General features: G+C 51.4%; 1 protein-coding gene across 17 annotated transcripts in view; it reads left to right on the top strand.

Annotated features, from left to right (window-relative positions):
* Positions 1–14,223, top strand: part of Iqce (IQ motif containing E) — a 50,853-nt gene that overhangs the window by 14,764 nt on the left and 21,866 nt on the right. For 14 of the 17 annotated variants that reach the window (XR_013107139.1, XR_013107138.1, XR_013107144.1 and 11 more), the window contains 9 exons: positions 1,141–1,213; positions 1,544–1,593; positions 3,711–3,874; positions 5,233–5,288; positions 6,725–6,954; positions 9,690–9,794; positions 10,394–10,484; positions 12,355–12,525; positions 13,550–13,573. Coding sequence is in view for 8 of the 17 variants with exons in the window: in XM_076923533.1 (XP_076779648.1) it covers positions 1,141–1,213; positions 1,544–1,593; positions 3,711–3,874; positions 5,233–5,288; positions 6,725–6,954; positions 9,690–9,794; positions 10,394–10,484; positions 12,355–12,525; positions 13,550–13,573 (964 nt within the window). In the remaining 9 variants the exon portion in view is untranslated. The remainder of the gene's footprint in view (positions 1–1,140; positions 1,214–1,543; positions 1,594–3,710; positions 3,875–5,232; positions 5,289–6,724; positions 6,955–9,689; positions 9,795–10,393; positions 10,485–12,354; positions 12,526–13,549; positions 13,574–14,223) is intronic. The other 3 variants (XM_076923529.1, XM_076923532.1, XM_076923534.1) reach the window with 3 other exon arrangements.

Raw genomic sequence — 14,223 nt, 5'->3', positions numbered from 1 at the left:
TAGGCAGGTGTTCTACCACTGAGCCACACCCCAGTCCTGTTTTCTCTTTTTATTTTGAGATAGCATTTCCTTAAATTGACCAGGCAGATAGGTATTGGACTTTCAAACCTCCTGTCTCGGGTCCCAAGGAGCCTGTTTGATAGGACAGCATCTTGAGGGTTAGCTTTCTCTTTAGTTTGACTTCCTTCCACATTTCATTAGGAATCGGCATCTCTCTTGAACGTTTTCCTCCTGTCCTCATCCTATCGGTTTGCAGGTCACCCTCAGTGTCCAGTGTGAACATTCTGGGTCGGGATTCCAAGGCCTCTCAGGAGACACTGTGCTTGCACGTGGCACACACACACACATGCAGGCACACACACATGCAGGCACTCCCATGCACATATGTATGCACGCACACATGTGCACAGACACACACACACACACACACACACACACACACACACACGGACAGTTCTTGCTGCTTCTTTCTGGTCTCCCTAGGATAAGGGATATAGTTGATTTCAGGAAAACTAAAGCAGCCTTGTGCACCTGTGACCCTGCTGCTGTGGCATTACCACCCTTAACTTGTTTCTTGATGAAATTTGGCCACATGAGTCTGGTTGCATGCTGACTTTCTCTTTGGTACCCTTAGCTCCGCTTTCTTCTGTGCTTTCTTTCTGAAACCTGTGACACATTAAGGGCAAGATGACAGTACTGATGGTGGCAGGGAAGCAGAGGATTTGCTTTATTTTTCTTGGTCTTGTTTCCATATGCTATGTAGCCCAGGCTGAGCTGAATTAACAGTCCTTTTGCACCAGCCTCCCGAATGCTGGGATGACGTTCCCATGTCACCCCACCTGGCGCTCCAATTCTTTATAAAGCTGGCTGCTCTTCTCTGAAGGAGGTCCTTTGGTACTGTCCACCTAGTCTCCAGGGCAGCCTTTCTTAGAGGAACCACCTGTCGATGGCTTGTGGCCTCACTGGAGGAGTGGCTGCTGCCACTCTGTAGGACACTCTGCAGGCATGACTTCCTGTGGTCAAGGTCAAGGCCTGCCTTTCTTTCCCATTGTCATCCCCTCCCTGACTTCCGGGAGTTCCTCCTCTGCATGCCCCTGGGGTGCTGGTTCCATCGTGCTAACTCTGGGTTTGGGTTTCCAGCAAACTGCAGACGGATATGAAGACCACCAACCTGGAAGAGATGCGCATCGCCATGGAGACATACTACGAAGAGGTGTGTGCACCCTGGAGCGCGTGGATGGGGAGGAGGCTGGTGCTGGCCCTCTGAAACCCGCAGCTGAGTGTGCTCTCAGGTTCAGCGCAGCCTCGTGCTGAGGCTGCAGCAGCCACAGCCAGTGTAGGTTTCCCTCCCTGCACAAAGCCAGAACTGAGAAGCCGACTGTAGATGCAGGGGAGCTGCCGACTGTAGATGCAGGGGAGCTGCCGACTGTAGATGCAGGGGAGCTGCCGACTGTAGATGCAGGGGAGCTGCCGACTGTAGATGCAGGGAAGCTGCCTTCCCTTTCTGCCGTGTGTCTGATACCTTCTCTTTGGATCCTCACAGATCCATCGTCTGCAGACCCTCCTGGCGAGTTCTGAAGCCACAGGAAAGAAGTATGATCTCATGTGGGGCCTGTCTCCTGTGTCTCTGTGGCTGCTCTGAAGGGCTGGTGGTCTTTGCCTGCCACTGTCTGCCTCTCCCTTTTGCGGGGAGCTGTGCAACACTTATGGATGGGTGGGGAGGGGTGTTACTGATAGGTTATTTCTGCACCGGTGAAATGAGACAATTCAAGCCAGATTAGAATATATTAAAGACAGGTTTATTGGGAAACCAAACAGTTAAATCCATATGTACACATTTGCATGTGTAGGAACATGTGTGCACATATGGAGACCACCTGTCAACACTATCTTCCGATACTGATAGCTCTTCCACCTTATTTCCTGAAACAGAGTCTCTCAGTGAACCTAGAGGCCCCGTATCCTCCTGTCAGTGTCTCCCCAGTGCTTATATATAATATATTTTGTTCATAAAAGGCCTGTCCATAACGTAGGCCTCTGTGCAAACTCCCAGCACCAGCTGTGGCTTCAATCACTCCAGACAGTAGCTGGAAAACATTTTCTTAAAGAGAACAGGGCTGAGGAGGTAGCTTCATGGTAAAATACTAGTATGTCTTACAAAACAAAGCCAGGCATGGCTGCATAGGGCTGGGCATGGCATCTGGAGGGGACAGAGAATTACTCAGTAGAAAGATCCATGACACTTGTTGTTGGCCGCCAGCTTAGCTCCAGGTTCAATGAGAGACCCTGTCTCCAGGGAGTAAGTGGTAGAACAGGACATGTGGCATCCTCCAGACCTGGAATCCCTGTACACCCAACACACCTGTACACACAAAAACCAAATAAGTGGGATCGGTTCTGTTATTTTCACAAAGTAAATGCCCTGTGACGTTCTGGGGATAGTGAATTAGTCGGTACTGACCTGTGGCTCCTGGCCCCGTGGATTCAGGCTGAGGCTCCTATGTTCACTTGTCAGTATAAGGAATAGTGAGTCTCTAACATAGAGGCCAACAGAGCAGCACCACAGCCTTGTGCACACTAGGGGGCGCTTGGCACCGTGCTTAGGACCACTTTTAAAATATTTGATTCATTCGTTCATTCATTTTTCATTCCAGTATCAGCCCCCCTCCCTCTTCCCAATACCCCCTGAAGCAGATCCTCCTCCCTCCTCATCCTCTCACACACGGCACCTCCCCTCCCATGGCACATCAGATCACTACAGGACTAGGTGTATCCTCTTCCACCAAAGCCAGGCAAGGTGGCTCAGTTAGGGGATCCACAGGCAGGCAGGCAACAGGTTCAGGGACAGCCCCCCACTCTGGTCGTTGGGGGACCTGCATGAAGACAAAGCTGCACATCTGTTACATGTGTGCAGGGGGCCTAGTCTACTCTGGACTCTGTCTTTGGTTGGTAGTTCAGTCTCTGGTGGCCCCTAAGGGTCCAGGTTAGTTGTAAAGGACCACTTTTAGTGCCTTATCTGTTTATGTGTGTATTTAAATAAATACATGATGCTCCTGGGAAAGGAACCTAGGGTGCATGCTGGTAAGAATTCTACCAATTGAGCTACATCCCCAACCCATCCCAGGGCCACATTATACACCAGCACAGAATACACAGAAATAAAATAGAGGTGGGCCTGGTAACACCCATATCAATGCAACATGCAGGAAGTGGGGGCAGTGGGGATCCCGAGTTCCAGGACAACCTGGGATACATGTGGAGACCCAGTCTCAGAAGTGGGGGGCACTGGGGATCTTGACCGTTGGTAGAGCACTTGCCTGCCATTCAGGAACCCTGGGTTCTGTGCCAGCACTGCATGACTGCTCATGGTGATGTACACCTACAATCCCAGCACTGAGGAGGTCAAGGCAGAAGGATCAGAGGCTCAGAGTCATTCTCTGCTACATAGTGAGCTCAAGGATAACCTCAGATAAGGGAAACCCTGAGTCAAAAAAAAAAAAAAAAAAAAAAAAGTGGAATTGATTCTGCTGCTGGAGTTACCATTTCACCACTCTGGGGATCATCTTAGTTTCCTCTCTGATTGTTAATATTCCTGTGTATGAGCCATTTTGACCTCAGAACCTGGTAAGGAGCTACGTTTCTGGGTGGGATGTTGCTGAGTCTGCCTGGAAGTGTGATCCTCAGCCTGTCTGTCACTTGCTTACCCCCAGGCCCATGGTGGAGAAGAAGTTGGGTGTGAAGAGGCAGAAGAAGATGAGCAGTGCCCTGCTCAACTTAACCCGGAGCGTGCAGGAGCTGACGGAGGAGAACCAGAGCCTGAAGGAGGACCTGGACCGCATGCTGAGTAACTCCCCCACCGTCTCCAAAATAAAGGGTATCTGCCTGTGGGCCACTCACAAAGGGGGCTTGAGGACACAGGCCGTGGGCCACTCACAGAGGGGGCGTGAGGACAAAGGCCGTGGGCCACTCACAGAGGGGGCGTGAGGACACGGGCTGTGGGCCACTCACAGAGAGGGTGTGAGGACAAAGGCCGTGGGCCACTCACAGAGAGGGCGTGAGGACACAGGCCGTGGGCCACTCACAGAGGGGGCATGAGGACACAGGCCGTGGGCCACTCACAGAGGGGGCGTTGAGGACACAGGCGTGTTCCATGGTGAAAGAAGGTGCACACGCCTTCACACACGCGCACACGACCAAACAAGCCTCCTTGCAGACACATCTCCTTACCTGTAGGAAAGGATTTTCAGTGGATGGATGCTCCACAAGGGTCCATGGAGAGTCCCAGTAGCCTGGAAACACTAGGAGAGCTGCAGCTCTGGGTCTCTTGCTTTGTTTTGCAGTACCAGGGATGGAGCCCTGGGTCTAATGTGGACTAGGAAATGCTGCTGCTGAGATGCAGCCCAGGCCCTAGGACCCAGGGCTTTTTGTCTGAGCTATGGAGGGGATGGAGTTGACATAGCAAGCAGAAGGAACAGGAGGAGGAGGAGGAGGAGGAAGAAGAGGAAGAGGAGGAAGAAGAGGAGGAAGAAAAAGAGAAAGAGGAGGAGGAAAAAGAGAAGGAAGAGGAGGAGGAGGAAGAAGAAGATAAGGAGGAGGAGGAGGAGGAGGAGGAGGAAGAGTGGCTGAGATCTGAGGCAGGTGCAGGCCATGCTGGAGAACTGGATATGCTTGTCCCTGGCAGGTAGACAGACTCAGGTTAAGGCAGCCTGCAAGATGGCCATTGGAGAAGAGCAGAGCTGAGCCTTAAGCCTGGGGCCATTTAGAAAGCTGGGCAATGAGGGCCAGCTAGTAACATATGGTCAGCAGTGGCAGAGAGACGGGTGGAAGCCAGGCGTGAGGGTCTCAGGTGTGGAGAGTGAGGTTAGAATTTGGAGTTTACCAAAGGGAAAATCATTGGGCTGGGGGATGTAGCTCACTTGGGAGAGTGCTTGCCTAGCATGCATGGAGCCCTGAGTTCGAGCCCCATGACTACATGACCTAGCATGACAGTGCATGCATCCCAGTACATAGGAGATGGAGACAGAAATGTCAGAAGTTCAAGGACCTGCTCAGTTAGATAGTAAGTTAAAAACTGGCCTGGCCTATATGAGAAACCCTCAGGGGGCAAGCCCTTGCCCCACTGGGGTCTGTGGCTTCTCTGTCAGTCTGGGGAGGCTGTGAGTCCACGCCTGAGAGGAGTGATCCTACTACAGTAGCCCACAGACACTGTCTTGTAAACTCTATTGCTCTTAGGTTACGTGGACTGGAGCAAGCCCCGGCTGCTGAGACGCATCGCAGAGCTAGAAAAGGTAAGTGTGGGTCTAATGTCTGATCACTCGGTCTACTCAGGCCAGGGAGCAGCTACTCTCTGGTTCAGTGGGAGACACAGCTGCAGCGTGAGATAAGTCAGTCAACACACACGTAGGGTGCTCTGCAGACCTTACCAAGTACACACAGGAAAGACTATACTCTGCAGGTCTGGGCAAGATGCAAGGTTATGTCATGCGCAGCCCTCATTTTATGGAGGGCCAGGCCCAAGAACCCATCACTGGCCTTCTTGTAGCAACAAGTGGACGTGTATGACCATGAAGTGCCTGTGGTCTCGCCTGGTGCGTGCATACGTCCACAAAGCCCACGCTTTTATATAATGTTCAGACTCTTAGCAATCTCTTCATCTACACTGCTGACCAGGAAACCTGGGAGGCTAGCTAGCATTTCCTCATCCCCCACCCCACACCAGCCCCACAGAGGTGTCTGATTCTGGGAAACTTGTCCATCCAGTTAGGATCTTGAGATTGTATGACAGGGATGTAACCTAGAGATACAGTTCCTACCTAAACTGTAGGTAAGGGGAAGGGCAGTGGCAGAGTACCTGTGAGGGGTACAGTGAGGGGCTGGAGTGTGGCTCAGTGGTAGAGCCCCTGCCTAGAATCCCCCAGTGAGGGGCTGGGGTGTGGCTCAGTGGTAGAGCCCCTGCCTAGAATCCCCCAGTGAGGGGCTGGGGGTGTGGCTCAGTGGTAGAGCCCCTGCCTAGAATCCCCCAGTGAGAGGGGCTGGGGGTGTGGCTCAGTGGTGGAACCCCTGCCTAGAATCCCCCAGTGAGGCTGGGGCCGTGGCTCAGCACCAGAGTACCTTCCTAGAATGAATCTACTGTTGAAGGATTGAGTGTGTGACTTGGTACAGGGGCTTCCCTGGCATGAGTTGTATTCCAAGTATTGAAAAAAGAGCTGTGAACCTAAGTCCCCCAGGTGTTTGGCAGAGCTGTGCAAAGACCAAGGGAGAATATTTTAAATGCAGTCACATACGACAAAGTAGAAAGCAAAAGAAGTTTCTGTATTGTGGAAATACTTTATATGTAAAGCATGCTGGGAAATTCAGAAAACCCAGGTACATCCCGAGACCCATTAGGCAAGGCCTGGGGAGACAGGAGTTACTTTCAGACAGAACTGTTGGCTGAAGGTCCATCACCAGGGTTGGAAATCTCCCACATTCCAATGTCTGTATCCTTGCCTGCCTACCTCCCTGGCAGCCTCTGTGGTAGTGTTGGTAGCTCTGACTCAGTCCTGCCTCTGGGCCTGGCCAGCACTCTCCCGCTTTGGGTTTTGGCTGCTGGGAAGAGCATCTTTCCAGAGCAGCGCCCTGCTGACTCAGCCCTGCTGTGAAGCTTCCCCCATACACCAAAGATGGGCTGCCCTTGAGCCTCGCAAGCAGAGGGAATGTTAACAAATGCTTCCATTGCCTCCAGAAAGTGAGTTCCTCAGAAAGCCCAAAGCAGTCTGCTTCAGAGCTGGGCAAGCCAAATCCCTTGGTCCGCTCCCCATCCAACGTCTCAGTGCAAAAACAGCCAAAAGAGGACCAGTCCAAAGAGGACCAGCCCAAAGTGGATCCGTCTGAGGACCAAGAGCATCTCCAAGGAGCCCTGAAGAGCCTGAAAGAGGAGCTGAGTGCACTGCAGGAGCAACTGCTGGAGAAAGAGTAAGTGCCAGGCCTCTGTGAGGTAGTCCATCCACATTTCGGGGCTCTAAACATCTACATCACAGGTAGGATAGAACTTGCCTTTGATCTCTGCACTTGGAGGTGTTTGGGCAGTTCAAGACCAGCCTCTGTGTCTTACTTACTTTTAAACTGTGATAAAGCCATGACCAAGGCCGTTGGCCCTGCCCACCCTGAAACCTGTTGCAGATGACGGATCAGGCCCCACCCATCTGGGTGCTGATTGGGAATACAGGCCTTGTGCCTGCCCCTCCCCCACAACCCTTCTCCCAAACATCCTCCACCCCCCACCCACCCCTACCACCCAGTCTTGCCTTGCCCTGGCCCTGTCCTTTTGAGAGCTGGTTGGGAGATGCAAGGCCTCAGGCTCCACCCACTCATGAGCTCCTGAGGGCTGCTGAACTGGTCCCACTTGGGAGCTAACTTGCATGAAGGGCCTCAGCCCTGACTATCTGGGAGCTGATGGGGATGCAAGGGCCTCAGGTCCTACCTGCGCCAGTGCTGAGTAGGGTTGCAGTGTTTGAAGCTCAGCCATTAGGAGAAGTTAGGGATGGAAGACCCAAGGCCCCAAGGGGTAAAGAAGCAGCTCCTCACCAGGTCTGGCATGCACCAGTATTCCCAGCACATAGGAGGCTGAGGCAGGAGGATCTCGAGTTTGAGTTAAGCCTGGCTACATAGAGAAACTCAAAACCCCAAATCTGGGGACATAATTCAGTGGTACGGTACTTGCCAAGTATGTGGGCTGTAATTCAGTGGCACAGTACTCACCTAGCATGTGAGGGTGCAAGTCAGTGGTACAATACTTACCAAACGTGGGATATAGTTCTGTGGTACAGTACTTGCCGAGCACGTGGGCTGTGATTCAGTGGTACAGCACATGCTGAGCACGTGGGCTGTGATTCAGTGGTACAGCACATGCCGAGCACGTGGGCTGTGATTCAGTGGTATAGCACATGCCGAGCATGTGGGCTACCTTAAATTGAAGCCCTAGAAACATGGGATGGGGGAAGGCAAACAGATATAAAAGTTGAGAGCTGCCAGACCCTCCAAACTCCGTCCCTCGTGACCTACTTTTATATGCATTGCTGAGAGCTGATGATGGGTTCCTTGTAAAAACCAGCATTTCATAGAAAGATTTTTAAGTTATGATGGTGGGCCTGAGAGATAGATCATGAGATAAAGGCACCTGCCACCAAGTCTGATGGCTTGCCTTAGGTTCTGGGACCCACACGGTGGGAGGAGAAAGACAGCTCCCACACGGTTTCCTCTGACCGCCATATATGTACCATGCATATGTGCAAGTGTGAGTGCACACACACACAATATATATATATATATATATATATATATATATATATATATATAGATATAGATATAGATATATTTCAATTACATTGGACATTCTGAAGTAGGTAACGTCTGCATTTTCTGTCTCGTTGTCATCAATTCAAACTAAGACCAAAAAGAAAGAAAAAACCCAAAGCTATCACCTCAAGGGGTTAGCAGTTTATTCCATGGCCAGATACGAGTGACCACGGTTACCTCAAATACCATGTTCCACTGTGGTAACAGTCATGAGGTTGTTAAAATCACAGAAGAGAGAAACCCCTAAGTAAAGCCAACCAAAAATATATGGGTGGAAACCGCAGGTAGGCAGATTTTAGAGAGCAGGGAAATCACAGCTTCAGGTGCTGTCTAAGGACTTTCTTAGCCTGCGGGTGGGAAGCCAAAGGGCCATCTGTACCTTCTGAAAGGATCTGCCTAAAGTCACATGGATGTAGAGTCACACCCAGAGGTAAGCAGGAATGGGTGTTAGGACCAACGGGAGCTCAGGGTAATTTGACTCTGAACCTGTAACGTTGCGACCCCTCACACTCACAAAAGTTCTAGCTGGTCAAATGTTTAACACAGGGACTGGAACAGGCTCAGCAGTTAACAACGTTTGTCGCTCTTGCACAGGACCTGGGTTTGATTCCCAGCACCCACATGGCAGCTCATAACCATCCATAATTCCAGTTCCAAGGTATCTGACACCCACTTCCAACCTTGAGTGAGGCAAACATTCATACACACAAAATACAAACAAATCTTTTAAAGTTCTAACGCGGGTGTGAGAACTGCAGTTCACATTCTGAGGTGTGTCACAATAGCTACCACTGGCTATGTGACAGTCATCCCGCCAAACACTCAACAAGGAGCTCAGTTAATACAGAGATTAGCAAGAACCTGGAGAAGTGGGGTCACCAACATGAAGTGGCAGATCTGGGTTTTAGACAGTCACCCCCAGGGCTGAGTTCATGGCCCCGGTGGGCGCCACCCATATCTTGGTCCAGCACCTGCCAGGGACTCGGTATAAGCAATGTCCCAGGTTAGGCCAGAGCCCAGGTTAGGCCAGAGCAAAGCGGGTCCTTCCTGGGCTCAGACACTGTGTCACTTAAGTGTCCTTGAGGTCTCTATATCAGGGTAGGATCTTACCTGCTTTTGTTCCTGTTGACCGCATCCATGACAGTCCCTCTACACAGTGGCCTCTGCAGCACAGTCAGCACCCTCATAAATGCCCAGGCACTGTCATTAGAACCAAGGACCTGTCAAGGGCCTGTCAAGGTCCACTGCCTGAGGAAGGAAGCAGTGTCATGTGATCCAAGCAATGTCATTATGCAGCACGTGCTAGCCTTGGGCCTCATGACCACGGAGACCTCCTCACTTGTGTCTCTCAGCCTGGAGATGAAACAGCTGCTACAGTACAAGGTCGACCTAGAGCAGGAGCTGGAGACAGCTAGGGAAAGCGTGAAGAGGAGGCAGGAGCAGGAGCAGGCTTGGAGGTAAGGTACACGGAGTGCTAAGTAGCATTTTGACCTATTTTGTCTGACCCAGGATCTCCCTGCGTCGTGCAAACTGGCCTCGATTTACAGTTTTCCACCTACAGCCTCTCAGCTGTGAGAACCACGTTTGTTCACAAGTGTGAGCCCCCACCCCAAATATCCCGGGTTTGTCTGTGACCAGGTTTCATGCGCCTGACTCTGGCTTCGAACTTGTTTTGGAGCCAAAATGACCTTGAGCTTTGTATCTCCAAAATGCTGTGCTTGCTTGGTGTGTTAGCACGCTGTGCTGTGCAGTACTGGAGATGGACCTCAGGCCTTCCTGCATGTTAGGCAAGCACTCTACCACAGACCCACGTCCTGTCTCCTTTGCCATCTCCGATGACATTTTAGGAATGATGCAGGACCCAGCATCCTCAGCCCTGCCCTTGCAGGCTCTCAGGGTGAGCACAGGTGACAGCTCAGCCCCGGCAGTGGCTCTCCTGGTGGTCATCAGTTCCCAGGACTGGTCTGTAGTTCCTGGAGCCTCCCTATGCAGTGCTGCCCATGCCACTGTGTGGTCAGGTCACGACTGAGTGTCCTCGTTTCCCTCTGCACTTTAGGGAGGAAATTGAAGCACTCACCAAAAAGTGTCAAGAACTGGAAGAAGCTAAGAGACAAGAAAGAGACTCCTTCATAGCAATGACTCATGAGGTACGGTGTGGCAGGGATGTTCCCTCGACTTCAGGCATGGTGGGGCTTGTAACCATTTCTTCACGTTCATCTTCTCCAGGATCACCCACTGCCTGTCACCTGCCCTAATGATCTCAGTAACTTGGGTGATGTGTGTTGAAGCCTCAGGCTGGTCTTGGGTCTCATGTGGTTTAGATGTGGTAGGTGCAGCTTGAGGAGGAGAGAAGCTCAGAAAGGAGAGGAGGAGGAACAGCTCACACCTAGGGAGCATAGACGTGGGGTTCACCCAGTTACCTAGGCTGGCCTTGAACTTATGATCCTCCTGCCTCTGCTTCTTTGGTGTTGGAATTACAGGCCTGTCCCTTCAGGCTTCTCTTTTATTTTTCTAGGGAAGTCTCAGGACTTGCTTTCAGGCGAGGTTGTGAAGGTCACTTGGGTATTCTCTACTTCCAAAGGTCAGAGAGGCCCTCTGGTCCCTGTTCTCTAAGCTGCCGACACCTGCGTATCCAGGAGATAGATGAACCCCCTTGCTAATCTGTCCCACATGTGGTCCCCTGACATAAGCACAGGTGGAAATTAGTTCCTTAGGGACTAAATTCCTGAGGCCACTCTTTACTCCAGAGGGGCCCGTTACATGAACGCATAATAAACCTTCGGGGGCCATACATGGTGGTGTAAGACCGTGATCCCAACATTCACGAGGCAGAGACAAGAGGACAGAGAGTCCGAGAGCAGCCTGGGGGCTTGGAGCTGACTCAGCAGGTAAAAGCACTCTTGCTACACAGGCGTGAAGCCGCGCTAGGGACAGAGACCAGAGGATAGCTGGAGCTTGCTTGCTACCAGCCTAGCTGCAGATCCAGTGAGGGAGGCAGCGAGTGACAGAGCAGGACACCTGGTGTCCTCCTCAGGCCTCCACCGTGATCAGGACAGGACGTGAAGAGCGCATGGCTCACCATGAGGTTGGCTGGTTTGAACGGTTGTGACCTCCGAGCCACAGAGCATCCTGGTTGCTGGCTGCCAGGTCCTGGGTGATGGACTTGGTATATGAAGATTACACAGAGGGGGTGGGGCTGGGCCTGTGACCTCCCTCTTAGGAGCATGCTTCTTGTCCTGGGCTCTGTCCCATCTGCCCAGGAGCAGCCAAGACACACATGTCAAAAAACTTTAAAGTAGAGCAAATAAAAAAAAATCTCGGCTTCGGTGCTGACTGGCACCGCTGTGTCATCAGCTCCCATCTGAATGTGCACACCTCTCAGGTGGCTGAAGGCTGTTGTTGCAGAGTGCTTCTCCACTGGACCTGCCTTTAGTGTGTGTGCGATGGCGCACACATGTGCAGGAAGGAGAGGCTGGCTTGTGATCGAGCCCCAGGGGTGTCCCTGTTTCTGCCTCCCTGGTTCTGGGATTACAAGCACATGCTGCCACACCTGGCTCTTACATCGATGCTAAGATCAAACTCAGGTCCCCATGCTTGCTCAGCAAGCGCCTTCCTGACTGAGCCATCTCCCTGGCCTTGATCCTGCCTTCTGATGGGAGGAAATAATTTTCCCAGTAATTTTAACTTTATTGAGAAGAGCCCTGGTAGGCAGCAGACTTGAAGAGCACTTCCTAGGAGTCAGCGGCGTCTCAGTGGTACAGCCCCGCCTCTTCCTACCAAAAGTCCAGCGGCAGTGTCTCCACTTCAATTTCCCAAATCCCACTCTTATACCACATTAATCTTTAAAGAGATCCCTCAAAAAGACCGCCACTGCGCCAGGTTCAGACTTTGTTTTATTAAGTCTGCTGTCTGATGAGCGAGGCCTGCTGTCCCATGGGGTAATATCCTGGTTAATATCCTGTCCGCTTGCCTGCTGCTGACATCTCTATAGCAGCTGGCCCCTTTCATTTCCTGCAGGCTCACCCAGAACTCCAAGCACCCTCAACCTGCAGCAAGCACTCAGAGCCACACTCCGACAACAGTGCTGGTGAGGAAGGCAGCTCCCAACCCCCTGCCCTGTGCTCCGAAGAGAGGAGAGAGGCTGCCATCAGGACTCTGCAGGCCCAGTGGAAGGCCCATAGGCACAAGGTGAACTTCCCAGCCTGTGTCTAGCTGCAGATAGCATTTGGTGTTTGCGTGCTCCATTACCCAGTGTATTTCAGAGCGGATGGCTAGCAGAAGGCGAGGCTGGTAACTCTGGCGTCTCGAAAAGACAAGTGGCGCACACCTGTAATCCCAGTGCCAGAGAGTATCAGGAGTTCAGGGTCATCCTAAACTCCAAGAGGCCATCTGGTAATAGTCAGTGACCTGACCACAGCCATCTTGGATGGCCACAGGACTGTGCTTCTCGTTGCGTCTGTATCAGTCTCCCTGGTGTAAACAGCATTTATTCAGCAGTGGACATGTGTCCAGGTGCTCCTGAGGAGATAGGGCAAGCCTTTTCTTCTAGGTAGAAACCAGTTTCAGAGCAAGGAATGGTTGGATTATTCCCGCTCTAGCAGAACACAGGCGCACACTCTGCCCTCCCTCCCCGCTATCCCTCATGGGAAGAGAGTTAATATAGGCTCAGATTCTTTTATTTATTGAATCTTTAAAAAATTTAGTTACAATCATTATTCTCTTTAATATTCAAGTTGTCCCAGATATGGTCCCAAGAGCCTCTTTCCCTGGCCTCTGGCTGTGGTCTTAGCAAGCTGTGGTCTTACCAAGCGTGTCACTTTCCCTGGCCTCTGGCTGTGGTCTTAGCAAGCTGTGGTCTTACCAAACGTGTCACTTTCCCTGGCCTCTGGCTGTGGTCTTACCAAGCATGTCACTGATTTTTGATGAAAGATTCCCAAGCCAGTCTGCAAACAGAATCAGGCAGAGAGACATAACTGTGGGTGCCCAACTCTGTTCTCCTTTCTGGGTATTGAGGACTGAAGTCCATGGCGTGGTAACCACCCTTACAGTAGTCCTCCCACCCAGTTCAGTCAGCCTAGAAAGCCTCTCCCAGGCTCAAGTTGTCAGTGAAGATAAACCGTCACACACACTGATGAACAGTCTTCTAAGGAAGGGGACTCACGGTGTCCACTGAGGAGACCACACTAACTCATTTCTCGGTTCCTTATTTCAGAAAAGAAAAGCAGCTTTGGATGAGGTAAGCCAGGTCGGTTCCACCCATTTCAAAACCCCTGGTTTGCCCGGCAGTGGTGGCGCACGCCTTTAATCCCACCACTTGGGAGGCAGAGGCAGGTGGATTTCTGAGTTCAAGGCCAGCCTGGTCTACAGAGTGAGTTCCAGGACAGCCAGGACTACACAGAGAAACCCTGTCTCGAACCCCCCCCAAAACAAACAAACAAACAAAAAACAAAAAAACAAAACAAAAAAACCGTGGTTTGACTGTGGTATAAAGTAACTTAGGATCGTGGAGGCATGTAGAGGGTGTGGGCGGATAATATGCACGCACTTGTGCAGGGACACCTGTGCCTGTGTGCATGGAGGTCAGAGGAAGAAGGCAGAGCCTGCTCTATACTTTTAGGGTACCCCCCTGAGACGGGGAGGCAGGGCCCATCATTGAACTTGCTGACTACAGCTGTATCTACCCGTAGAGGGCTGAGGATTCAAATTTAGGTCTTTAAGCTTGCAAAGAAAATGCTCTTAACCTCTGAGCCATCTCTCCAGCCCAGCCAAGGGCTAGTTAAAGGCTTCTTTTCTTTTTTCTTTTCTTTTCTTTTCTTTTCTTTTCTTTTCTTTTCTTTTCTTTTCTTTTCTTTCTATCAGTACACTGTAGCTATCTTCAGCCACACC

The sequence above is a fragment of the Arvicanthis niloticus genome, chromosome 24 (genome assembly GCF_011762505.2).
Source record: "Arvicanthis niloticus isolate mArvNil1 chromosome 24, mArvNil1.pat.X, whole genome shotgun sequence".
In the NCBI taxonomy this organism is placed as follows: Eukaryota; Metazoa; Chordata; class Mammalia; order Rodentia; family Muridae; genus Arvicanthis; species Arvicanthis niloticus.
This window is presented reverse-complemented; position numbering and strand designations above follow the sequence as displayed.